General features: G+C 45.1%; 1 protein-coding gene across 7 annotated transcripts in view; it reads right to left on the minus strand.

Annotated features, from left to right (window-relative positions):
• The window catches only part of LOC110530112 (echinoderm microtubule-associated protein-like 6), a 94115-nt gene that overhangs the window by 2638 nt on the left and 64708 nt on the right, over positions 1-26769 (minus strand). The window contains exons 20-44 of one of the 7 annotated variants that reach the window (XM_021612941.2): positions 26027-26138; positions 25465-25592; positions 23660-23801; positions 23083-23235; positions 22512-22643; positions 22315-22403; positions 21998-22174; positions 21415-21619; positions 20855-20981; positions 18957-18971; positions 17992-18000; positions 14761-14839; positions 14388-14517; positions 14162-14260; positions 13807-13827; positions 13268-13441; positions 12890-13098; positions 12620-12777; positions 11874-11988; positions 9818-10006; positions 9400-9572; positions 3217-3379; positions 1305-1408; positions 428-581; positions 52-152 (exon numbers count right to left, since the gene is read on the minus strand). In XM_021612941.2, coding sequence (XP_021468616.2) covers positions 52-152; positions 428-581; positions 1305-1408; positions 3217-3379; positions 9400-9572; positions 9818-10006; positions 11874-11988; positions 12620-12777; positions 12890-13098; positions 13268-13441; positions 13807-13827; positions 14162-14260; positions 14388-14517; positions 14761-14839; positions 17992-18000; positions 18957-18971; positions 20855-20981; positions 21415-21619; positions 21998-22174; positions 22315-22403; positions 22512-22643; positions 23083-23235; positions 23660-23801; positions 25465-25592; positions 26027-26138 — 3158 coding nt within the window. Of the gene's footprint in view, positions 1-51; positions 153-427; positions 582-1304; positions 1409-3216; positions 3380-9399; positions 9573-9817; positions 10007-11873; positions 11989-12619; positions 12778-12889; positions 13099-13267; positions 13442-13806; positions 13828-14161; positions 14261-14387; positions 14518-14760; positions 14840-17991; positions 18001-18956; positions 18972-20854; positions 20982-21414; positions 21620-21997; positions 22175-22314; positions 22404-22511; positions 22644-23082; positions 23236-23659; positions 23802-25464; positions 25593-26026; positions 26139-26769 lie in introns of those variants that run through there. The other 6 variants (XM_021612948.2, XM_021612956.2, XM_021612963.2 and 3 more) reach the window with 6 other exon arrangements.

A 26769-nucleotide genomic window follows, 5' to 3' on the forward strand; every position in this document is an offset into this window, starting at 1 on the left:
TTTAACGTAATTAATCTGACGTGGTTAAACCCGGTAAGAAGCTCTGCATACCTGCAGTCGTCTCCTCCAGTGCTGATCACATATTTATCATCATAGGAGAAGCGAATGTTGGTCACGTGTGCCGAGTGCCCAAAGTAACGCTTGTGTTTGGCCTGTAGAGGATCAAAATAAGTATTAATTAAACACTTTTTTTTTGACAATGCTCTCATCCAGAGCACTTACAGGAGCAATTAGGGTTAAGTACTTTGCTCAAGGGAAAATAGTTTTTCATCCAGTCGGCTCGGGGATTCAAACCAGCGACCTTTCAGATACTGGCCCACCTCCCCACTTGGGGCAGCCCCAGCCAGCAGTCTGTGTTCTATGGCTTCAGTAACTACATATCTTTAAAAGCTATCCCAGTGATGTTGAGAGGAAGTGAAGCACTCACAAACTTCTCAGTGCAGGGAAAGTCGAAGAGCTTGACCAGTCCAAAGTCGTCCCCGGTGACCACGTTGAGGCCGGCGTGGGAGACACAGGCACAGTTGACGTCAGCCTTATCAGCATTCCGTGGCCAGATCCCCAGCACCTCATCTCCCAGGATACTGAGAAGGAATGAGAGAGAGGAGCCATGCTCAGACTGCAGAATATGCTGAACAAAACCACAGGCCTGCCAGTACTGAGAGGACATTAGTCCACCAAAGAATAACCTTTTAAAATGTTTTCTCCAAGTCAACTGAATTACTATATCGTACTCTTCTCAGTAGTAAAACATATGCAACATATATAAAACATTTAAAAATATTCCTGCATACTGTAAAAGATCTCAACCAGACATTTGTTTTTCTGTTCATGTTTCGAAATAAGTATGCTACGGTCTATATGCAGAATGCATTTTAACCCATTAACCTTGGGGAGAGTGAATTTAGAGGAAGTTTGGGGTCTATTCATGAGAAGTGAACAGTGACTGCTGTGCTGCAGACAGTATTGATTGACCTCCATTAATCCATTGATCAATAACAGACACCCAAACACAACTACAAAACATGTCTAGGTGTGCCCACTAAACTTCCGTACACAAACGTGCCCAGATGGCTTCAACGAGCCTAAAGCTCAAAAATAAGTTGAACCAGCAATGTTTTTGTACCGCTTCACCTTGCATTCCCATATTACGAGTGAGATATTATGTTTAGCTCCCGTTGTTGACGCCATATCGCAATAGTGTTACCATGCAATATTTGCATTCTTTACTGAATATTGATCTCAGTTTGATTTTGGAGAGTATGTGAGTTTGATTAAATTCCAGTGACTACAATGAATCATTCTACCTGGTCCAGGTGGCCCAGGTGATCCTCTCAATCACAGTCTGTTCTGTTACCATTTTCCCAGAAGGCATCTCATGCACCTGGCGCTTATAGTTTCCTGTGGACACCTGTCGACACACAGCCAGTGACACGTCAGAATACACACTCATGCATATGCACACAACCAGAGGTCAGAATATTGTAACTGTCTGAAATACATCAGTCATCTAGTGTACTGTGCCTTAAGAAAGTATTCATACCCCTCTCGACTTATTCCACAGTTTGTTGTTACAGCCAGAATTCAAAATGGATGAAATGTATTTTTTCCCCTCACCCCCTCCCCTCACACAATACCCCATAATGACAAAGTGAAAACATGCTTTTAGAAATGTTTGAAAATGAAATGTAATTTACATACAGTATGTATTCCCAGCCCTGAATCAATCAATACATGTTAGAGTCACCTTTGGCAACAAATTCAGCTGTGAGTCATTCTGGGTGGGTCTAAGAGCTTTGCACACCAAGATTGTACAATATTTTCCACATTCTTTCAAAAAATGTATTCAAGCTCTGTCAAGTTGGTTGTTGTTGATCATTGCTAGACAGACATTTTCAAGTCTTGTCATAGATTGTCAAGACGATTTAAGTCAAAACTGTAACTATGCCACTCAGGAACATTCAATGTTGTCTTGGTAAGTAGCTCCAGTGTATATTTGGTCTTGTGTTTTCGGTTATTGTCCTGCTGAAAGGTGAATGTGTCTCCCAGTGTCTGTAGACTGAACCAAGTTCTTTTCTAGGATTTTTCCTGTGCTTAGCTCTATTCCGTTTCTTTTTATCCTAAAAAACTCCCTAGTCCTTGCAGATGACAATAACATGACACAGCCACCACCATGCTCATAAATATGAAGAGTGGTACTCAGTGTCATATTGGATTTGCCCCAAACATAACACTTTGTATTCAAGACATAAAGTGAATTTTCTTTGCCACATTTTTGGCAGTTTTACTTTAGTCCCTTATTGCAAACAGGATGCATGTTTTGGGATATTTATTCCGTACAGGCTTCCTTATTTTCACTCTCATTTAGTTTAGTATTGTGGAGTAACTACAATGTTGTTGATCTGTCCTTAGTTTTCTATCACAGCCATTAAACTAACTGGTTTAAAGTCACCATTGGCCTCATGGTGAAATCCGAGTGGTTTACGTCCTCTCCGAGAACTGAGTTAGGAAGGACGCCTGTGTCTAGAACTTAAAATTACAGGAGGACCATGGCAAACTATACTTGTCCCTCCCCTTCAAGGCACAGTCACATGTACTTGTAATTGTACGCTGAGGACAGGTTAAATTTAGAAGGCCAAGTCACTATCGTACTCTTTCTCTGGTCTTCATGTGGCAGTCATAGCGACATGCCGTAAAAGGGCTAAAGCTTTCCATAACAGCAAAGAATGGGTCTGAGTCTATAGGAATACCTCAAATACCTCAGATAGGGCTCCTTTTTTAGCACACTGAAGCCTGTCAGGTTACTCTGGGGCGGCTCCACGCTACTGTTAACTAGAAGGGGACTTGGCTATAAACGATTATGACCTGCCTGCCATATATGTGTGAGTCTAAATATAGGTGTTTTCCACTCTCAGCATGCTTTGGAATGGATATACGAGTATCCATCATGGTGAGAACACACTGTGCAACATGATCAAATGGTCAAGATGGCTGTATTAAAAAGACTGACACAGTTGCCATGATGGTAAAAAAAAAGGCTTTTATTAGACTATTCAAACATAATGACCTTGACAGCAAAATAAAATGGACCTCATTCCACTATCTATTTTGTGTGCGGTTTAGTAAATCCAGTATGTATGTCAGCCTATCAAAACCCCCATGGCTTGTAACAACAACAAGACTCCAGCTGTATTCTACTTCCCGTTCAGTGTGGCATACCTCGATGAACCTGCTGTCTGCAGAGAAGTCCATCTGGATAACGAAGCTGGAGATGTCCTTACAGTAGCCCACGCGGTTGAGTGTGGGGCCCAATGTAAGGTCATACAGGTCAACCGTACTCTCCACTGAGCCCACTGCCAGGAGGTGTTTGTCTGGACTGAACCTGAGAGGGTCACAGAATAGACATACTGTACATAATGTATATATGACATTGAACCACACAAACATTCTCATAATTAAAATGTAATTGACTGGCCTTTAACTGACCCAATCCCATTTAAAATTAGTTCACTTCCCCCTTTTGGTTAAATCAGTCTCCACAGTTTGAAAAAATGAATTGTTTAATTTTGGCTAGTTGTTTTCTTGGTTTGAACCACAGGTTAAATTGGGAATTCAGATTTTGGGGAGCCATATTTTGGGATTAGGGTTGAGCCAGGGTTGAACATAAGGCTATGGTTAGAGTAATGCAAAATTTGGGTTAGGTTTGTGGTTGAGGATAGGGTTAAGATTGAACAGGGATTTGGACATGAAACAGGCTAGTTTTGAGGCTAGAGTTAGGATTGAACCAGGATGTGGACATGAAGCACTGTTACGTTTGTGGTTGAGGCCAGGGTTGTTGGTTATGGTTAGGGTTGTGGGTTATGGTTAGGGTTGTTTCCAGGGTTGTGGTTGAGGCTAGGGTTGTGGTTGAGGCCAGGGTTGTTGGTTAGGGTTAGGGTTGTGGGTTATGGTTAGGGTTGTGCTTGAGGCTAGGGTTGTTGGTTAGCGTTAGGGATGTGGCCAGGGTTGTGGTTGAGGCTAGGGTTGGGTTGAGGTTAGGGTTGAGGTTAGGGTTGTGGTTAGGTTTGAACCTAGGTTGAAGATGTCAAAGGTTGCCTCCAGGGTGGCGCAGTGGTTAAGGGCGCTGTACTGCAGCGCCAGCTGTGCCACCAGAGACTCAGAGCCCAGGCTCTGTCGTAACCGGCCGCGACCGGGAGGTCCAGGGGGCAACGCACAATTGGCCTAGCGTCGCCCGGGTTAGGGAGGGTTTGGCCAGTAGGGAAATCCTTGTCTCATCGCGCACCAGCGACTCCTGTGGCGGGCTAGGCGCAGTGCGCGCTAACCAAGGTTGCCAGGTGCACGGTGTTTCCTCCGACACATTGGTGCGGCTGGCTTCCAGGTTGGATGGCGCTGTGTTAAGAAGCAGTGCGGCTTGGTTGGGTTGTGTATCGGAGGACGCATGACTTTCAACCTTCGTCTCTCCCGAGCCCGTACGGGAGTTGTAGCGATGAGAAAAGATAGTAGCTACTAATAACAATTGGATACCACGAAATTGGGGAGAAAAAGGGCTGTAAATAAATAAATAAATAAATAAATAAATAAAATTAAATTTAAAAAAAGATGTCAAAGATGTCCCATAACTCTTTGAGAAAATGGGTTCAGTGTTGCTAGTTAGCAATGGTGCTAGTCATTATCAATGGCACTGGTCCAAGAAATGAGTTTATTTTCGAATGCTGCCTGATGTAATAATTACGTTGGGTTAACCTGTATATTTTCGACCTAGGGTTGAACTGGGATGAGGACATGATGCTAGGGCAAGATTTACTGCCAGGATGTGGACATGAAGTTAGGGTTAGGGCTGATGCTAGGGTTACTGCCAGGATATGGACATGAAGTTAGGGTTAGGGCTGATGCTAGGGTTACTGCCAGGATGGGGACATGAAGTTAGGGTTAGGGTTAGGGCTGATGCTAGGGTTAGTTACTGCCAGGATGTGGAAATGAAGTTAGGGTTAGTTACTGCCAGGATGTGGACATGAAGCTAGGGTTAGGGCTGATGCTAGGGTTACTGCCAGGATGTGGACATGAAGCTAGGGTTAGGGCTGATGCTAGGGTTACTCCCAGGATATGGACATTAAGCTAGGGTTAGTTACTGCCAGGATGTGGACATGAAGCTAGAGTTAGGGCTGATGCTAGGGTTGCTGCCAGGATGTGGACATGAAGTTAGGGTTAGGGCTGATGCCAGGATTACTGCCATGATGTGGACATGAAGCTAGGGTTAGGGCTGATGCTAGGGTTACTGCCAGGATGTGGACATGAAGTTAGGGTTAGGGCTGATGCTAGGGTTGCTGCCAGGATGTGGACATGAAGCTAGGGTTAGGGCTGATGCCAGGATTACTGCCATGATGTGGACATGAAGCTAGGGTTAGGGCTGATGCTAGGGTTAGGGCTGATGCTAGGGTTAGTTATTGCCAGCATGTGGACATGAAGTTAGGGTTAGGGCTGATGCTTGGGTTAGTTATTGCCAGCATGTGGACATGAAGTTAGGGTTAGGGCTGATGCTTGGGTTAGTTACTGCCAGCATGTGGACACAAAGCTAAGGTTAGGGCTGATGCTAGGGTTACTGCCAGGATGTGGACATGAAGCTAGGGTTAGGGCTGATGCTAGGGTTACTGCCAGGATGTGGACATGAAGCTAGGGTTAGGGCTGATGCTAGGGTTAGTGCCAGGATGTGGACATGAAGTTAGGGTTAGGGCTGATGCTAGGGTTACTGCCAGGATGTGGACATTAAGCTAGGGTTAGGGCTGATGCTAGGGTTACTGCCAGGATGTGGACATGAAGCTAGGGTTAGGGCTGATGCTAGGGTTACTGCCAGGATATGGACACGAAGCTAGGGTTAGGGCTGATGCTAGGGTTACTGCCAGGATGTGGACATGAAGCTAAGGTTAGGGCTGATGCTAGGGTTACTGCCAGGATGTGGACATGAAGCTAGGGTTAGGGCTGATGCTAGGATTACTGCCAGGATGTGGACATGAAGCTAAGGTTAGGGCTGATGCTAGGGTTACTGCCAGGATGTGGACATGAAGTTAGGGTTAGGGCTGATGCTAGGGTTAGTTACTGCCAGGATATGGACACAAAGCTAAGGTTAGGGCTGATGCTAGGGTTACTGCCAGGATGTGGACATGAAGCTAGGGTTAGGGCTGATATTAGGGTTAGTTACTGCCAGGATGTGGACATGAAGCTAGGGTTAGGGCTGATGCTAGGGTTAGTTACTGCCAGGATGTGGACATGAAGCTAGGGTTAGGGCTGATGCTAGGGTTACTGCCAGGATGTGGACATGAAGCTTGGGTTAGGGCTGATGCTAGGGTTACTGCCAGGATGTGGACATGAAGCTAGGGTTAGGGCTGATGCTAGGGTTAGTTACTGCCAGGATGTGGACATGAAGCTAGGGTTAGGGCTGATGCTAGGGTTACTGCCAGGATGTGGACATGAAGCTTGGGTTAGGGCTGATGCTAGGGTTAGTTACTGCCAGGATGTGGACATGAAGCTAGGGTTAGGGCTGATGCTAGGGTTACTGCCAGGATGTGGACATGAAGCTTGGGTTAGGGCTGATGCTAGGGTTACTGCCAGGATGTGGACATGAAGCTAGGGTTAGGGCTGATGCTAGGGTTAGTTACTGCCAGGATGTGGACATGAAGCTAGGGTTAGGGCTGATGCTAGGGTTACTGCCAGGATGTGGACATGAAGCTTGGGTTAGGGCTGATGCTAGGGTTAGTTACTGCCAGGATGTGGACATGAAGCTAGGGTTAGGGCTGATGCTAGGGTTACTGCCAGGATGTGGACATGAAGCTAGGGTTAGGGCTGATGCTAGGGTTACTGCCAGGATGTGGACATGAAGCTAGGGTTAGGGCTGATACTAGGGTTAGTTACTGCCAGGATGTGGACATGAAGCTAGGGTTAGGGCTGATGCTAGGGTTAGTTACTGCCAGGATGTGGACATGAAGCTAGGGTTAGGGCTGATGCTAGGGTTACTGCCAGGATGTGGACATGAAGCTTGGGTTAGGGCTGATGCTAGGGTTACTGCCAGGATGTGGACATGAAGCTAGGGTTAGGGCTGATGCTAGGGTTACTGCCAGGATGTGGACATGAAGCTAGGGTTAGGGCTGATGCTAGGATTACTGCCATGATGTGGACATGAAGCTAGGGTTAGGGCTGATGCTAGGGTTACTGCCAGGATGTGGACATGAAGCTAGGGTTAGGGCTGATGCTAGGGTTACTTCCAGGATATGGACACGAAGCTAGGGTTAGGGCTGATGCTAGGGTTACTGCCAGGATGTGGACATGAAGCTAGGGTTAGGGCTGATGCTAGGATTACTGCCATGATGTGGACATGAAGCTAGGGTTAGGGCTGATGCTAGGGTTACTGCCATGATGTGGACATGAAGCTAGGGTTAGGGCTGATGCTAGGGTTAGTTATTGCCAGCATGTGGACATGAAGTTAGGGTTAGGGCTGATGCTAGGGTTACTGCCAGGATGTGGACATGAAGCTTGGGTTAGGGCTGATGCTAGGGTTAGTTACTGCCAGGATGTGGACATGAAGCTAGGGTTAGGGCTGATGCTAGGGTTACTGCCAGGATGTGGACATGAAGCTTGGGTTAGGGCTGATGCTAGGGTTACTGCCAGGATGTGGACATGAAGCTAGGGTTAGGGCTGATGCTAGGGTTAGTTACTGCCAGGATGTGGACATGAAGCTAGGGTTAGGGCTGATGCTAGGGTTACTGCCAGGATGTGGACATGAAGCTTGGGTTAGGGCTGATGCTAGGGTTAGTTACTGCCAGGATGTGGACATGAAGCTAGGGTTAGGGCTGATGCTAGGGTTACTGCCAGGATGTGGACATGAAGCTAGGGTTAGGGCTGATGCTAGGGTTACTGCCAGGATGTGGACATGAAGCTAGGGTTAGGGCTGATACTAGGGTTAGTTACTGCCAGGATGTGGACATGAAGCTAGGGTTAGGGCTGATGCTAGGGTTAGTTACTGCCAGGATGTGGACATGAAGCTAGGGTTAGGGCTGATGCTAGGGTTACTGCCAGGATGTGGACATGAAGCTTGGGTTAGGGCTGATGCTAGGGTTACTGCCAGGATGTGGACATGAAGCTAGGGTTAGGGCTGATGCTAGGGTTACTGCCAGGATGTGGACATGAAGCTAGGGTTAGGGCTGATGCTAGGGTTACTGCCAGGATGTGGACATGAAGCTAGGGTTAGGGCTGATGCTAGGATTACTGCCATGATGTGGACATGAAGCTAGGGTTAGGGCTGATGCTAGGGTTACTGCCAGGATGTGGACATGAAGCTAGGGTTAGGGCTGATGCTAGGGTTACTTCCAGGATATGGACACGAAGCTAGGGTTAGGGCTGATGCTAGGGTTACTGCCAGGATGTGGACATGAAGCTAGGGTTAGGGCTGATGCTAGGATTACTGCCATGATGTGGACATGAAGCTAGGGTTAGGGCTGATGCTAGGGTTACTGCCATGATGTGGACATGAAGCTAGGGTTAGGGCTGATGCTAGGGTTAGTTATTGCCAGCATGTGGACATGAAGTTAGGGTTAGGGCTGATGCTAGGGTTAGTTATTGCCAGCATGTGGACATGAAGTTAGGGTTAGGGCTGATGCTTGGGTTAGTTATTGCCAGCATGTGGACATGAAGTTAGGGTTAGGGCTGATGCTTGGGTTAGTTATTGCCAGCATGTGGACATGAAGTTAGGGTTAGGGCTGATGCTAGGGTTAGGGCTGATGCTAGGGTTAGGGCTGATGCTTGGGTTAGTTACTGCCAGCATGTGGACATGAAGTTAGGGTTAGGGCTGATGCTAGGGTTACTTCCAGGATATGGACATGAAGTTAGGGTTAGGGCTGATGCTAGGGTTAGTTATTGCCAGCATGTGGACATGAAGTTAGGGTTAGGGCTGATGCTTGGGTTAGTTATTGCCAGCATGTGGACATGAAGTTAGGGTTAGGGCTGATGCTTGGGTTAGTTATTGCCAGCATGTGGACATGAAGTTAGGGTTAGGGCTGATGCTAGGGTTAGGGCTGATGCTAGGGTTAGTTACTGCCAGTATGTGGACATGAAGTTAGGGTTAGGGCTGATGCTAGGGTTACTTCCAGGATATGGACATGAAGTTAGGGTTAGGGCTGATGCTAGGGTTAGTTACTTCCAGGATATGGACATGAAGTTAGGGTTAGGGCTGATGCTAGGGTTAGTTATTGCCAGGATGTGGACATGAAGTTAGGGTTAGGACTGATGCTAGGGTTACTGCCAGGATGTGGACATGAAGTTAGGGTTAGGGCTGATGCTAGGGTTACTGCCAGGAGGTGGACAGGAGTCTAGCCAAAGTGCTCCAGGTAGCTCCTATGTCCCCTCAGTTCTTACCTGATGTCCTGTATGGCAGCACTGCGGTCTCGTTTCTTGCCCCACATCTTGAGTGAGTTGGTGAGGAGGATGATGAACTCCCCATTCTTCATGCCCACAGACACCATCTCACCATCAGGACTGTAGTTGGCACACTTGGCTGGGTGGCCCAGGCTCACCTTGTTCAGCAGTTTCTAGCAGGGAAATGGACGCAGGGTTGTAGACAACAAAACATGACATAGGACGGTATTTTGCCATTCAACGGTTAACTAAATTCAGGTGCAAAGGAAACCAAGAACACAAACCTATTTACACACAGATTTGTGATTCAAAAAAGTTGTTTCTGCAATAAATCAATTAAGACATTCAACGTAAGTTCAAACGCAACTTCATAGCTCAGCAGACCATTGGAACCACATAGTATTTATTTGTGCTGTACCTTGTCGTCCAGGTCCCATATGCGGATGGTGCTGTCGTCGCTGGTGGAGATGAACAGGTTTTTAGAGGGGTGGGTGGCCAGGCCCCAGATCTCGCCCTGCATGTGACCGTTGATCAGGATGTTGGACGCAGCGTTCTTCTCTCCCACCTCAATGATCTCACCATCCTTTGTACCTACCAAAATCTTACCCTGGTAGACAGGGACACAAGAAGATTACTGTTTTTAACCCTTCAAAATCCTAGCTATAGACTTAGGGCTCGCTTCAATCCATATCGCTAAGAGCGTCTGCTAAATGACTAAAGTATTATACACTCCTCAAAATATAAAGGGAACACTAAAATAACACATCCTAGATCTGAATGAATGAAATAGTTGAATGTGCTGACAACAAAATCACACAAAAATGATCAATGGAAATCAAATTTATCAACCCATGGAGGTCTGGATTTGGAGTCACACTCAAAATTAAAGTGGAAAACCACACTACAGGCTGATCTAACTTTGATGTAATGTCCTTAAAACAAGTCAAAATGAGGCTCAGTAGTGTGTGTGGCCTCCACGTGCCTGTATGACCTCCCTACAACGCCTGGGCATGCTCCTGATGAGGTGGCAGATGGTCTCCTAAGGTATCTCCTCCCAGACCGGGACTAAAGCATCCGCCAACTCCTGGACAGTCTGTGGTGCAACGTGGCGTTGGTGGATGGAGCGAGACATGATGTCCCAGATGTGCTCAATTGGATTCAGGTCTGGGGAAGGGGCAGGCCAGTCCATAGCATCAATGCCTTCCTCTTGCAGGAACTGCTGACACACTCCAGCCACATGAGGTCTAGCATTGTCTTGCATTAGGAGGAACCCAGGGCCAACCACACCAGCATATGGTCTCACAAGGGGTCTGAGGATCTCATCTCGGTACCTAATGGCAGTCAGGCTACCTCTGGCGAGCACATGGAGGGCTGTGCGGCCCCCCAAAGAAATGCCACCCCACACCATGACTGACCCACCGCCAAACCACTCATGCTGGAGGATGTTGCAGGCAGCAGAACGTTCTCCACGGCGTCTCCAGACTGTCACGTGCTCAGTGTGAACCTGCTTTCATCTGGGAAGAGCACAGGGTGCCAGTGGCGAATTTGCCAATCTTGGTGTTCTCTGGCAAATGCCAAACGTCCTGCACGGTGTTGGGCTGTAAGCACAACCCCCACCTGTGGACGTTAGGCCCTCATACCACCCTCATGGAGTCTGTTTCTGACCGTTTGAGCAGACACATGCACATTTGTGGCCTGCTGGAGGTCATTTTGCAGGGCTCTGGCAGTGCTCCTCCTGCTCCTCCTTGCACAAAGGCGGAGGTAGCGGTCCTGCTGCTGGTTGTTGCCCTACTACGGCCTCCTCCACGTCTCCTGATGTACTGGCCTGTCTCCTGGTAGCGCCTCCATGCTCTGGACACTACGCTGACAGACACAGAAAACCTTCTTGCCACAGCTCGCATTGAGCCATCCTCGCATGTGCCATCCTGGATGAGCTGCACTACCTGAGCCACTTGTGTGGGTTGTAGACTCCGTCTCATGCTACCACTAGAGTGAAAGCACCGCCAGCATTCAAAAGTGACCAAAACATCAGCCAGGAAGCATAGGAACTGAGAAGTGGTCTGTGGTCATCACCTGCAGAACCACTCCTTTATTGGGGGTGTCTTGCTAATTGCCTATAATTTCCACCTGTTGTCTATTCCATTTGCACAACAGCATGTGAAATCTATTGTCAATCAGTGTTGCTTCCTAAGTGGACAGTTTGATTTCACAGAAGTGTGATTGACTTGGAGTTACATTGTGTTGTTTAAGTGTTCCCTTTATTTTTTTGAGCAGTATATATATATATATATATATATATATGATATTCAATTAAAATCTCTATCTCTCTCTATATTAATATATATATAAAACATTGTGACAGTACGTTTATTTCCGAAAGGATTGTTCTGTGAGTTGCTTCAAGATTAAACATCTGCTGTAGACATGCTCAAAGTCTCTTTCACTGCTGTGTGCCCTGGCTATGCTGAACTCACCTTTCCCCGACAGACGGACCTCACACACTCAACAGTTTGGCCCGTCTCCAGCTGGAACGCTCGGCAACGCTTCATCTCCTGGTCCCACAGTTTCACTGCACCGCCCTCCTTTGTTCTGAAATGTGCATGCATGCACACACACATACATGCACACACACATACATGCACACACACCATCATAATCATCAATGTATCATCATCATAGAGGATAGAGGGTTAACCGAGATTCAGAACTATTCTTAATGTAATCCAATGGAATTCCAGATTTGATTTTTGGTGCTAGTGTGCCTTGTTACTTTAGGTGGGATTATTGGTGTTGTCTCAAGTAGGTCAGTGTTATAAAGACATCATTCTGATTGTCAGTGGTCATGGCAGCAGGTAGCCTAGCGGTTAAACAAATACTTTCCCTGAGTCCGAGGAACTAGTGGACACCATTTTTATGTCTGTCTCTGTGTCCAGTATGAAGGAAGTTAGTTAGGTAGTTAGTGTAATGACTGGAAGTCTATGAATATCTACTAGCATACTAGTAGAAAAATGGCCTCATTGCCAAAATATCCCTTTAAGAGCATTGGGCCAGTAACCGAAAGGTCACTGTTTCAAATCCCTGAGCTGACTAGGTGAAAAAAATTGGTCGATGTACCCTTGAGCAAGGCACATAACCCTAATTTCTCCTGTATGTCGCTCTGGATAAGAGCATCTGATAAATGACTACAATGTCAATGGTCGTGCAGCAGTACGGTACTCACGGCCTCTCCTTGCCCCCTGTGACGATGAGGCCGTCCCTCAGTGTGGTGTACATGGTGAACACTGGCCCGGTGTGGGCTTTAGCCACGACACGAAGCAGGAAGTGGTCTCTCCACACGTACACATCCCCATTTATAGCACCTGTGAATGTTAGGTTATTCTGGAGGAAGAGAAACCACAGCTCAGGATCACGAAATCGTTTAATGGATCTCTGAAATGAATTACTACCCATTAGGGTAGACTAAAGAGTGTCAAATTCTGTCGATACTCACTGCACCAAAGGCCACAGACAACATGGTCTGCATCCTGCCGTCCTCCACTGAGCCCACCACTCCCTTCTTATACATGAGAGAGCCTCCAGCTAGTGTCCAGAACTTGATGTGCTTGATCCCAACAGACACGAACTGAGAGTCGGAGTCTGGCCGGAACTCAACTACGAAGATCCTGTCTGGATGGCCACCTTTACTGGTCACTTTAGCACCTGGACAGGGTAACCCACACAAGCACAAACACTCCTATGACCTGCTATTTACAGTTACAGAGTGATATCTAACAACATTGTTAGGATTAGCAATCCCAAAAATGCCCAGACCAATCTAAGCTGTAGCCTACCACCATCTCAGTGAATATTCTGGTTCAGAATGGCTCACCTTCCTGCCAGCGCCACACAGTGATGGTGTGTTCAGGCTCCACCCCCACAGAGAGCAGCAGCTTTCCCGTGGCGCTGAAGTTGACGTAGCCCACACCCTTGGCGTGAGAGCAACGCAGGATGGACAGCGTCTGTTTACTCATGGCGTCCCACACATGGATGGAGGGGGTGGTGCCTGGAGCACAGAGAAAACCACCATAGTCTGATCCAGTATACAGGGCTACAGTATGGAGCAGTCCAGGGCAATTGATTTGCTGTATTATAGTACTGGGTAAAAAAGGTCAGAAAAGTAGGTTTGAATACAGAGGGATAACTACTGGAGGATAGAAAACACAGGACAGGCCACTGGGAAACTGCAGGAGAACAGCAATAAGAGGGTAAACCTATAGGGGTGGTTTCCCCGACATAGATTAAGATTTATTTTTCATTGAGCTTGCTTTTTTATTGTAGGACTGGGATTGATCTGTATCCGGGAAACCGGCCCATAGGCATAGTAACTGTAGGGCACACTGTAAAGGTCAATCTGGATGGGGGGTTTACCTGGCAGGTCTGTCACTTCACCTGTGGTGTGTGAGCGATGGGAAATTAGGCAAAAGAACAAATTCAATCTAAAGTGAGTGCCTTCTCAGATGCTGCTGAGGGCCATGATATTAAGCACCAATAAAAATGACTTCTAGCAACAAACAAAATGTGTCAATGTAGACTGAACAGGTCCTCAACAAAGTCCCAGAAAAATGCTATGATAAGGCTAAACATGGGCATTCAATATCTCTCTCTCTCTCATATGCCCACACTCAGCCCACACACAAATGCTATGGATAAGTACATGCAAAATATGTCAACGCATAATCACAATAAAATAAAACATGTTCATTCACTGCAGTACAGTACATACCAATCTGTCCTGTAGCGATGACATTTTTGTATTTGGGATGTTGATTGACGGTCAAACAGAGGATGTCGTCTGTATGCTCCAAGTAGAAACTCTGAGTCCCTGAGGAAGAATAGCATTAAAACACAGAGTTCATCTTCATCTTATCATGTACACGCCTTTGAAAATCACAAGTCCTGGATGTCAATATTGAGTATGGTATCTGAAAGTGACAACACGTAGCCTGTACCAGTGGAGAGGCTGTGCACCATGGCCGTAGCTGCTGTGTGGAAGACGATGTCGGCGCCGTCGTTGAGGTAGTGAAGGTTGTTACGACAATCAAAGCCCCGGAACCCAAACACGTGGTCCAGAACCAGGTCCTGGAAGTACACACATCACCGACCAATCACATACCACAGCGCACCAAACGTACCCAACAATGGTTCACAAAACTAAATCAAAATTAAGGTTCAAAATGTAACAAGACACAAGCATTTCGCTACACCCGCAATAATATCTGCAAAATATGTGTATGTGACCAATAAAATTAGATTTTGAAACATTGTGTTAAGTATGACATCAAAGTTATTCAGAGTTAACATCAACACCACCGTGAGACAAACCTCGACAAGCTTCTTCTTTTTGGTGATACTGTTCTTCTGCAACTTCTCTGGTTGGGGAGCAGCTCGGCTAACAGGTGGCCTGCAGTGAGTAAACAGATAGTACTGCCTCACACAGTAGATATATTGGACAGATACAGTGTATTAACATGTGTGCCACAGAACCAAGTCGTGTTTTCTCAAGAGCAATTTCATTACAGGGCACAGAAATGCCACATTAAGGATAGATTAGGCCAAGTTATAAAATGTCTCTCTAGTCTGACATGAGAGTGATAGAAACAAAGAAAGAAAGGTAAGAGAGAGCGTGAGAAAGAAAATATCTATGTACTAAACTACAGCTTGAGGAACTCAGAGAGTACAAAACAGCTGCAATCAGTCATATCCCTCTGAATAGAAACCTTGTTAAGCATGGCTACAGTACATCATTGTTTGTTAATCACTCATAATAGCCTTTACTGTTTATAATACACAAACATTCAGTGTCCCTCGTGAAACACACACAGTATATAACAATATCTACAGACAGATTCAGTGCTACATAAAATTGAATAAATTGTATACATCACTGACATTTTCCTATTACATTTTCCACATGTATGAATTTTGGCCAGCCACTGCACACATATCACCAAGGTGGGCACATCACATTCACAATGTTAACAAGCGTCAACTTTCACATAAGGATCACACCAATAATGACACATTACACCAGTTGGCTGAGGCCACATTTAACATGTATGGCAATGAGCCACAATGAGCAACAGAATACAATTCCACTCAGTCTCTGAGTCAGTTTCTAGGAGCTCTACACTGCCACCTGCAGCACATCTACCTCTGCGTCTCAGTGAGGCTTTCCCTGGATTTCCTTCTCTTTCCCCTCCTCATTGAAATCTATCACTATAAAATATAATATAAATACAATCTGCAGTTAATGTAGCAATTACAGATTGCCCCTTTAAAGTGAGTGGAATTCCACTCTCCTTAAAAATGAAGTCACTGGATATGTTGGAAAATTTGACTTCCTAGGCAGTTGGTTACCACAGTGATGTGTCCTGGCTGAGACCTGAGGTCCATGGTCACTTTCAGGGGTTAACAGACCATGTAAAACATCTGAAATATCAATACTATTGATCGCTGACACAAAAGCAAAGGGCCATTAAAGGAAGAATAGAAGCACTCCACACTACCCTTTCCCACCTGGACAAAAGGAAGACCTATGTGAGAATGCTGTTCATTGACTACAGCTCAGCGTTCAACACCATAGCGCCCTCAAAGCTCATCACTAAGTTAAGGACCCTGGGACTAAACACCTCCCTCTGCAACTGGATCCTGGACTTCCTGACGGGCTGCCCCCAGGTGGTAAGGATAGGCAACAACACATCTGCTACGCTGATCCTCAACACTGGGGCCCCTCAGGGGTGTGTACTTAGTCCCCTCCTGTACTCCCTGTTCACCCACGACTACGTGGCCAAACACGACTCCAACACCATCATTAAGTTTGCTGACGACACAGCAGTGGTAGGCCTGATCACCAACAACGATTAGAGAGGAGGTCAGAGAACTGGCAGTGTGGTGCCAGGACAACACCCTCTCCCTCAATGTGAGCAAGACAAAGGAGATGATTGTGGACTATAGGAAAAGGAGGGCCGAACAGGCCCCCATTAACATCAAATGGGCTGTAGTGGCATCACTGCCTGGTATGGCAACTGCTCGGCATCTGACCGTAAGGCACTACAGAGGGTAGTGAGTACTGCCCAGTGCATCACTGGGGCCAAGCTTCCTGCCATCCAGGACCTATATAATAGGCAGTGTCAGAGGAAGCCCATAAATTTGTCAGAGACTGCAGTCACCCAAGTCATAGACTGTTTTCTCTGCTACCACACGGCAAGTGGTACCGGAGAGCCAAGTCTAGGTCCAAAAGGCTCCTTAACAGCTTCTACCCCCAAGCCATAAGACTGCTGAACAATTAATCAAATGGCCACCGGACTATTACATTGACCCCCCCTCCATTTGTGTTGTACACTGCTGATACTCACTGTTTATTATCTATGCATAGTCACTTCATCCCTACCTACATGTACAAATGACCTCTAACCTGTACCCCCGCACACTGACTCGGTACTGGTATAAACCTCGTTATTGTTATGTTATTGTGTTACTTTTTATTATTTTTTTAACTTTAGTTTATTTGGTAAATATTTTCTTAACTCTTCTTGAACTGCACTGTTGGTTAAGAATGTTTAAGTAAGCATTTCACAGTAAGGTCTACACTTGTTGTATTCGGAGCATTTGACAAATACAGTTTGATTTGATTTGATTTATTAAGTTATTGGTCCTTAACATAGGTTGTCAAATGTTCATGAGAATGTGTGCATGCTCCCATGCACACACACTGACAGACAGAGAATACAAGTTAACAGGGAAACACATATTGAAGAAACCCTTGGAGGTTGAAATCCAACAGGAGGTTGAACTGTACAATGACAATGCAGAAGCATTAGTCATACAGCACCAGCACTGTGTGCAATGGCCTGGTAGAACTACAGCCGTGTCATACAAGACAAGGTTCCAGCTCACTGGCAAATTACTAGCCCAAAGGTGATAGCTGTGATCACATACATAGTTTACACTCCTTACAGCTGACAGACACTACCGTTGTTCTCTGTTTGTTTGAACAATATTTAACCAGCATTGTTTGGATGATCATGCACGGCAGGGAGCTAATATTTCCAACATCTACTTTCTCCTATTTCATTTGGTAATCAGACTCCCTCTTCCACATGTGTTTTAACAATATTATCAACGTCTACGTGCTCTGAAGTGACTTAAATCAGCATGTCAGAGTTTAGTGTTGCCACACATAACACCGCAGATCTGTAGTAGTGTTGTAACTAACTCCTAAGGACTGATTGCAACATTTTTCATGCTGAGCCAGGATTGTAGAATCATTTTAATAAATGTTATGTTTTATTGAACCTTTATTTAACTAGACAGTCAGAGAGTGAGGCTGCCTAGCTCCATGTCTCTATCTGAACAAGAAAGAGAAGATGGGAAAAAAGCCCCACTGGGTGTGAAACTCTGCAGTCTGGATGCAAACATGCAGTTCTGATCAGATGGGAATGAGATGAGCTGACTGCCACCATGCAAGTACATACAGAACATCACAGAGAAACACGTGGACCTGGACCCACAGTGTACGCACACAGCGTGATAGACACAAGTAGCCCACTTTACCTGGATCCCCTTGAGAGCAGTGGACAGAACCAAGTGAGAGGTTTAGAGGACAGGTCGGAGTCCGAGGGGACTCAATATAGCTATAAAGGCTCTATGCTCATGCAAAAAGCAACCTGGAGAGCTATTAGCTGTCATTTCTGCCTGGTGCACACCATGCTCTGGCCATCAGCCTGCTGTCAGCATGCTAGAAAGAGAGACAGCTCGGAGGAGAAGTGTGGAATGAGAGAGTGCACCAGTCTACAGAGCGATAAGGGGAGGGGGTCATACCCTGGGGTCCCTGTGCAAACTGTGCAATAGAGCTCCTATGAGAGGAGGAGGAAGGGCACAGGAAGAGAGAAATGAGTCAGTGCCTCGATCTCAACCCCCAAGGGGTTATGGGAAAACAAGGTCCTGTGATGTCTGGGGCTCCATGAGAGGGGAAGAAGAAAAGAGAGGGGGAGAGACAGAAACAGAAAGAAAGAACGGTCTCCTCCAGCATCACTTGGTAAATCATCATTGTACTTGGAGTACCCTACAAAATAAATTGTGATACGAATGACCCAAAAGGATCTGAAATAAAATGTCTTACTCATGCAGTTGACATAACTTCACATTAGCCATACTTTGAGCAATATGAGTGATATTGAGATCCATGGGCTATGGGAGATTATGCCCATAGTCCATATAAATAGATGACTAGAAAATACAGCTTTTTCAGAACTGCTTCCTGTAGGACCATTATAGGAGATCAGTGAAATAACAAACACTTTTGGATAAAGTGTCAAGTATGTACGGTTATAAAAGGAAAAACATGGAAAATTCTGTTGAAATCCCTAGATTAAAATAACACCATGTATTCTATTGAATGTTTGATATTCTACCTACACACTCAATAAAATAAAATCCTCATCTCTTCACATCCAATGTATGGAAATACCACCCACATCCCATAGCCAACACAGAATGTATGCATAGGTCATACTTACTTGACAATGCCCTGCCTCCAAAGGAATGCAAGTTAAAACACAAGAGAGATATTAAAGAGATTGAACAGGATGTTAATTTGGAATTTGTGACATTTGATAAGAAATGGATTACGTTGTATACAATTGTCGGGGACCTGTTTTGGATTGTGAGCAGTACTTTTAAAACTACTGGCTGAAATTACACCTTTATAATGCATCTTTCAAAGGTAGAGCAGCACCGCAGATAATGAGATGAGCGAGACGCAAGACTTCGCTCTCACACAGTCACACACAGTATCTGCGCATGTGCACCGGTTACCTTCACGCTGTTAGAGCGTGGTAGCCAGGGCACCAAAACAACTGAGAAGTTGAGTCTCGTGGTTCAATGCGTTTAGTTGTTGCAGAAATGGACGTTGTGAGCCCCCCAGATAGCATATGATAGGTTCTTCACTGGTTCATGTTCTGTAACTATTTCATGTTTCCTGTCATTCTGTGATGCTGTATAATTGGTAAATGTTATTCTACACATTCTACACATTATATGAAAGAGAATGGACAAAGTCAAAGTCTTCCATACATAACAGCACTGCTATATGTGACAATAATGGAAAATAGTGGGGAGCGTCATGGTAAATAATGCCAATTTTATGGCTTAGCATACATTTTGTGGCAACGCTACCTTTGGCTTTGACAAAAATCAATCATTGTCTCCTCGGGCTATACATGCTATTTCCACAGTATATTTTTGACTTATCCTAGCTGCACATAGCTGATAAGCCATTTATATTGATGGGGGAACCACTGATGTGGCAATATTCGATACAGTCTCGAAGCAACTGAGATCATACCAATGATACTGTATAGGTACTGTATACACAACATATCGGTATCATAGCAACAGATATCACACAGAAGCTCAAGAGAGCACACCTGCTACACATGCACATAACATTGTGTAATACTTTGTCAAGATACCTTCACAAGCCACAAGAACATGCTATCTCATACTGTAACACCACACAGACTATGACCCAAACACGTACACCCAACAATCCACAGATAGATGGATCAAACATAAAACATGCACACGGCATGCAATATCAATGGGCTACATCCACAATGCATGCCCAGGACAATCCACAGTATCATAGCAACAGAGGTGAATAGAGAGAGCGTATTAGAGAGAGGACACATAAAGAACACGTGTACACTCATAAAGTGCAGAAAGAAATAACATAGAACTGGGGATAAAGATCTTTCTATGAGCATATAATGTCTTGTTTTTTAATGCAAGTAGTACAGATAGGTAAAGAGTAGTCTATGTCTATCAAACTAAATCAGGCCTCCTACTCCATTTGAAATAGTCTAACATGAAAACAAACCCCACGCAGTCTTCCCTTAAACTTCAAATGCTGTCAGCTAAGCACTGAAAAAGTCAACTTACTCTGTATCATAAAAAAGCAAGACCAAACTCTATATCCATGTCAACCCTACAATGACCACCTCTGAGGCTTTACAAAAGGTATAAATACTGTATATATGAATAATACTCATATAGATGTGTACTGGTAGACAGTTACAGTTCCTGTTTCTGACACCAGAGGACTCTATAAGCATTCCTGTGTAGATAATCAAATGGTGTTGGAAGCTGATGGCAGCCTGATTAGGATCAAGACTTTAACAGTCTTTAACAGAGGCCATAACATAACAGATAAAACTTGGGCATTTTTTTATTGTCACTGCCTCAGACTTTAAATTGTTTTAAATCTACACACAGCACAATGGTCAGGGGCGAAGACACTCTAATGTTTAAGCTCTATCACTAAGTGACAACTACCAGTCCCAAAACAGAATCTGTACAGTTCAGTCATTAGAGAAGGAAGGGAAATGTGGGCAGAGACAGAGGTGTGGGGGTGTACCTTTCCTCCGGTGACACCTCCTTCAGTTGCTGGTGGGGTTTGATGCCACACATACCCCGGATGCTGACAGCATAGATCTTAGTGGTGTAGTTGATGCTGTTCTCCCTTGCCACATCACTGTCATACCCTACAGACAAGCCCACAGGAAGAGACTCGCCAATTAGAGCAGTGTGTAAAAATTTGTATTTGATCAGGATAGCTTTGTGTGTGTCTGTTGAGAATGTTGTCTGGGAGTTCTAAGAGTAGATTGTGAGAGAGTTGTAAGAATGTGTATATAAAAAAAAGTAATATATAAGTTTTATTGTCATATACACAGGATAGTTGCAGTGAAATGTGCTTTTTTACAGGGTCAGACATAGTACTACGGTGTTAAGAGCCTTGCAAAAGGGCACAGACAGAGTTTTCACCTTGTTGGCTTGGGTGTTTGAACCGGCGACCTTTCAGTTACTGGCCCAACATTCTAACCATTAAGCTACCTTCCGCCCACAAGCACTAATGTATATAGTAGTATTGTATACTACTGTACTGTATGGATCAGTAGTCTAAAGGCTGGCGTTTACCTCCGTCCTCCTCAATGTCATCATCTGACTCCTCGCTGTCCACAGGGTTCTCCCTGTGACCCTCTCCGGTTCTCTCCAGGCTCCAAATCATCAGTGCTGTGTCAGCTCCGCCCAGCGTCAGTAGCGTGGCGTCATCTTGTGCCCATCGCACGTTGGTTATATGGGCACTGTGGCCCACGTACTTCTTGAAACGGGCATATTGACCCTGAGGGGGGAGCAGACGGTGCCAAGTTGAACCAAGAGACAATATTGAACCAAGTTGAACCAAGAGACAACATTGAACCAAGAGACAACATTGAACCAAGTTGAACCAAGAGACAACATTGAACCAAGAGACAACATTGAACCAAGTTGAACCAAGAGACAACATTGAACCAAGAGACAACATTGAACCAAGTTGAACCAAGAGACAACATTGAACCAAGTTGAACCAAGAGACAACATTGAACCAAGTTGAAACAAGAGACAACATTCAACTTGAGTCAACAACTGAGACCTGTACCAGCGTTGGGATTAATTCCATTTCAGTTCAAGTGAGTAAAATGTAAATTAACACTAGCGCAAGTGTACTGAGCTGTCGCACCCTGGTTGGATAGCTGAAGAGCTTGAGGAAGCCAAAGTCGTCTCCGGTGGCTAGCAGCTTCTTGTCTTTGGTGAGTGAGGCGGCGTTGATGTCTGTGATGTCACTGTGGGTGGGCCAGATCCCCTCACAGGTGGGGCCCAGGACACACGTCCAGGTAGCCCACTCCATCTTCTCTATCTGACAGGCGGAAACAGGAAAGCACGCACACATACACACACACACACAGTGTGTTAAACACTGCATCCTGTTATCATGGAGTGTCCATACATTTTTTATTTCTAGCTGAGAAAAATAACAATCTTAGTTGGGTCTCTTACCTCAGAATTTCTTATGGTTTGTCTCTTCCCTCTTGGGGCTTCGAAGAATAATTGCTCTTTGGCACCTGAATTTACTTGCAGCAATTTACCTACAGAAAAAAAATTACTTTTTCAGAATCCAAGGACAAAATGGAACTTGTATCTATAGACTACTAAGGAGAATTCATGCTCCTCTTGCATTTACACCATAAACTCACCACGAGAGTCCCAGTCTATGTGAGTGATATAGCTTGAAGCTCCTTTACAGATTCCCACCCTCTTACTGGACAGCACATTGTAGATATCCACAAAGTTATCATGAGAGGCCACAGCGAGGTATTTACCAGCGTCTAAGGAAGCCATAGAACCAGTGATCAACACCTCAGCCAGGTGGGAGATAATGCTATTCAGTGAAACCTCACTGAATAGACTCTTAGAAAAAATGGTGCTATCTAGAACCTAAAAGGGTTATTTGGCTGTCCCCATAGGAGAACCCTTTGGAGAATCCTTTTTGGTGCCAAGTAGAAGCCTTTTGGTTCCAGGTTGAACCCTTTTCACAGAGGGTTCTATCTGGAACCAAAAAGGGTTCTCCTATGAGGACAGCCGAATAACCCTTTTGGAACCCTTTTTTCAAAGAGTGTATATTAGGAACTGTTGAACTCAAATTAACCTTACTAATAAAATACCATGCGTATTATCAGTGTTATGAAATACAAACAGCAGTGAATGAACACATCAATGATAAGTGATCCAGTCGGCTGATAGTACAGAGTCTATGTCAAAGGTTACCCTGTGAAAACCTGACGTCAGAGATAGACTCCTTCCTGTGATGAAAGGACACCAGGTCCTCCAGGGTGTCAGAGTTCACCACCAGGAAACTACCATCATTGAGGCCCACCGCTAAGGCTTTCCCATCAGGGGAGAAGGCACAGCATCTTCCACCTGATACACACATCACACACAGAGTTAAACACTTCCAAAATGGAGATACCGACATAGACTGACAGGCACAGAAGGTTACACTAGAGTGCCTTACAGATGTAGGATCTTAATTTGATCCCTCTTTTGTTGCTGAGAATTTTACTGCAAACCAGGAAATGTAAACTTGGAGTGTATTTTAATTTTAAAAGGCTTCTAAAGTTTGTAATTTTCACAGACATTTCAGACTTGATTTGCCCTTACGAAAAATGTATCAACCCCTACAAAAATTGTCCATTAATTATAATCCACATTTCCTGTTGCTGCAGAGTTATTTTCCTGCTGTAGCAAACTTGCTCAAATTACGATCCTACATCTGTATGTTTTGTTGAGGATTATGGGAGTTAATGACTCATTAGTCAAGGAAGATATTAACATTCAGCAGTACCTTTTTTAAGTTTGCGAACTGCCACCATGCGGTGGTTAGTGAAGAGCTCCCATATCCTCAGAGTTTTGTCATCACTCACTGTGGCACATATGGGAAGCAGGGGGTGAGCAGCAAGACCCCACACCTCGCCGTCCATGTGACCCTGTAACCATAGCAATAGACGGACACACAACTGTTAGTCAGTCACAGTTGACATGCCCTGAACCATTACTCCTAATCCATTTGACACATCTGTCACCCACAAAATAATTAACTCTTTTGTCTCAGAACGATACATTGTGCTCATATTGACGTGGAGTTTGAGTGAGAGGCTAAACAAAAGCCCCAATCCATCGCATCCCAGATAGCAGCAGCGATTTTACTCAACACCACTTCCATACTGATCCTTCATAACCCATCCCCATCAGGTCTGTTCACCATGGCAACAGAGCACACGTACCTGACTGCTAAGGAGTCATGGAGGCTCTGACTCTGAGCTGTAAGGGCTGCTCTGCACCCATAAAAGGGAACTACCACAGCGATGCACTGACAATCAGAACCACACATGCACACAAATAAGCATAGACACGCACACACACACACACACACACGTACGCACACACGGTCGCACACACTCATAATACCAACTACTGTAACTGTCATGTACGCAGCAGCACCACAGAGCCCATACACAAGCCTTGTGACACAGCCAAGAGACACAATAATAAGGAAGGTGTTGAGATATTAAGCTATGGACTATTCCGGATAATCAAGGGGGAACACAGGGCTTTTCGGAGCCAGCCAAGCAGCAGGCTGTCAGATAGAAAAGGTTGCCTCGGATAACCAATGATTTATTTCCGACTGCAGTCCCTGCAGTAGAGGAAGTGAGGAATAAGCCAACACATCAAGAAGCCTGAGTAACAAGCCAGCACATCAAGTAGCCTGAGTAACAAGCCAGCACATCAAGTAGCCTGAGTAACAAGCCAACACATCAAGTAGCCTGATGTGTGAAAGGCAACACATCAAGAAGCCTGAATAACAATCCAACACATCAAGAATCCTGAGTAACAAGCCTCCAAATCAAGAATCCTGAGTAACAAGCCAACACATCAAGTAGCCTGATGTGTGAAAGCCAACACATCAAGAAGCCTGAATAACAATCCAACACATCAAGAATCCTGAGTAACAAGCCTCCAAATCAAGAATCCTGAGTAACAAGCCAACACATCAAGAAGCCTGAATAACAATCCAACACATCAAGAAGCCTGAGTAACAAGCCTCCAAATCAAGAATCCTGAGTAACAAGCCAACACATCAAGTAGCCTGAGTAACAAACCAACACATCAAGAAGCCTGATGTGTGAAAGGCAACACATCAAGAATCCTGAGTAACAAGCCAACACATCAAGAATCCTGAGTAACAAACCAACACATCAAGAAGCCTGAATAACAATCCAACACATCAAGAAGCCTGAATAACAAGCCAACACATCAAGAAGCCTGTAGAACAAGCCAACACATCAAGTAGCCTGAGTAACAAGCCAACACATCAAGAAGCCAACACATCAAGAAGCCTGAGTAACAAGCCAACACACCAAGAAACAGTCAGTGGAGAACAGGCAACACCTGAAGGCTGCTGTAAAAATGTGTCCTCCAACCCAAATTAGGAAAAATAAGCTGAAATTGAAAAATACCCATCTCTAGGTGTTTCAGCTGTGTACACACACACACACACACACACACACACACACACACACACACACACACACACACACACACACACACACACACACACACACACACACACACACACACACACACACACACCTGGACTAGCAGGGTCATGGGTCCACTCTTGTCGATTTCAAGTATTTCTCCATTCTTGGTTCCCACCAGGATGTGTCCATGTCCCAGAGTTATGGCACGAATGGAGGGGTTGTCCTCCAAGAGCAGACCTGGGACACACACACAAATAGCACTGTAAAGACTAAGTACAGCCGTAGCAGTGAAATCCTCCCAGATCGATAGCAGCAGATAGAAGTAACATTCTTTGCATTTTCACATGAGGCCACGAGATGGCAGCACTAACTAGAGGAAGATACAGTGCTCAATGATGGCTAGAGGATCTATTGACCGTTTATGGTCAAATTTCAAACACATTACGCTTCCTGATACAGGTATGTGTTTTACAGGGTCAGAGCTTGCCTTTATGAGAGAATTTCAGTACTTCTCAGATAGTGTTTCTGCATCTGTCAAGGACTTTGGTTGACTGTCAGTTACTGTAGGGAGTGTTATGTAGGCTGGTGGGAGGAGAAGCTATAGGAGGACAGGCTCATAGTAATGACTGGAATGGAATAAATAAAAAGGAGTCAAACATGTGGTTTCCTACCTTTAGATCCAGGGGAGAGGGCTGCTCTCTTGATAGCGTATGTCTTCAGGCACCTCTCAAACATGTCGTCCCACAGCTCCACTACTCCGTCCTTCCCACCTGTCACAAAGCCCTGGAGGGAACAACAGCAGAGGGACGTCACCCAAGGTACTCCACCACTGACAAACCCACTGAGGAAAACTAACAGTGACGAGGGCCGGATGAGACAGGGGCTCTGATCGACGCTAATGTTCCGCCTGACAGCTTGTCAAGAGGTCTGTCTGAACCGCTGAAGGATGGTAGGGGGTCCGTTTGTCTTGAAACTGAGAAGGAAGTGTTGGATGAGGAAGTGCAGGAGGAAGGTATGGATGGAGGGAAGACAGATAAAAAACATTGTCTGTCTCTGACATCTTTCACAACAAACAGAAGCAGTTGGGAATTGCAATGACTTCTACTACCAGACAGGGCCTGTCAAAGATCTGAAGCAGCAGCAACAACAACACATCAGGAATTCAGTGGTGGTCTCCCTCAGGAACGCCCTCCTGAAGACTGCTTCTCTGATGAAAGGTTTTGGAAACAGCATCACATAAATGTTACATCTAATGGGACTATAATATTTTGTTTTGATCTAAGGCATCTCTACTTGAAGAGATTGCGAATAAATAGACAATCTATTTGTACGAGAGGGAAAAAACACTATAAGATATTTAATTAAAAACACTATCATGGACTGAAGACAAGAGATAGGATTGACTGCTTATAAT

Source organism: Oncorhynchus mykiss, chromosome 1 (assembly GCF_013265735.2).
Source record: "Oncorhynchus mykiss isolate Arlee chromosome 1, USDA_OmykA_1.1, whole genome shotgun sequence".
NCBI lineage: Eukaryota > Metazoa > Chordata > Actinopteri > Salmoniformes > Salmonidae > Oncorhynchus > Oncorhynchus mykiss.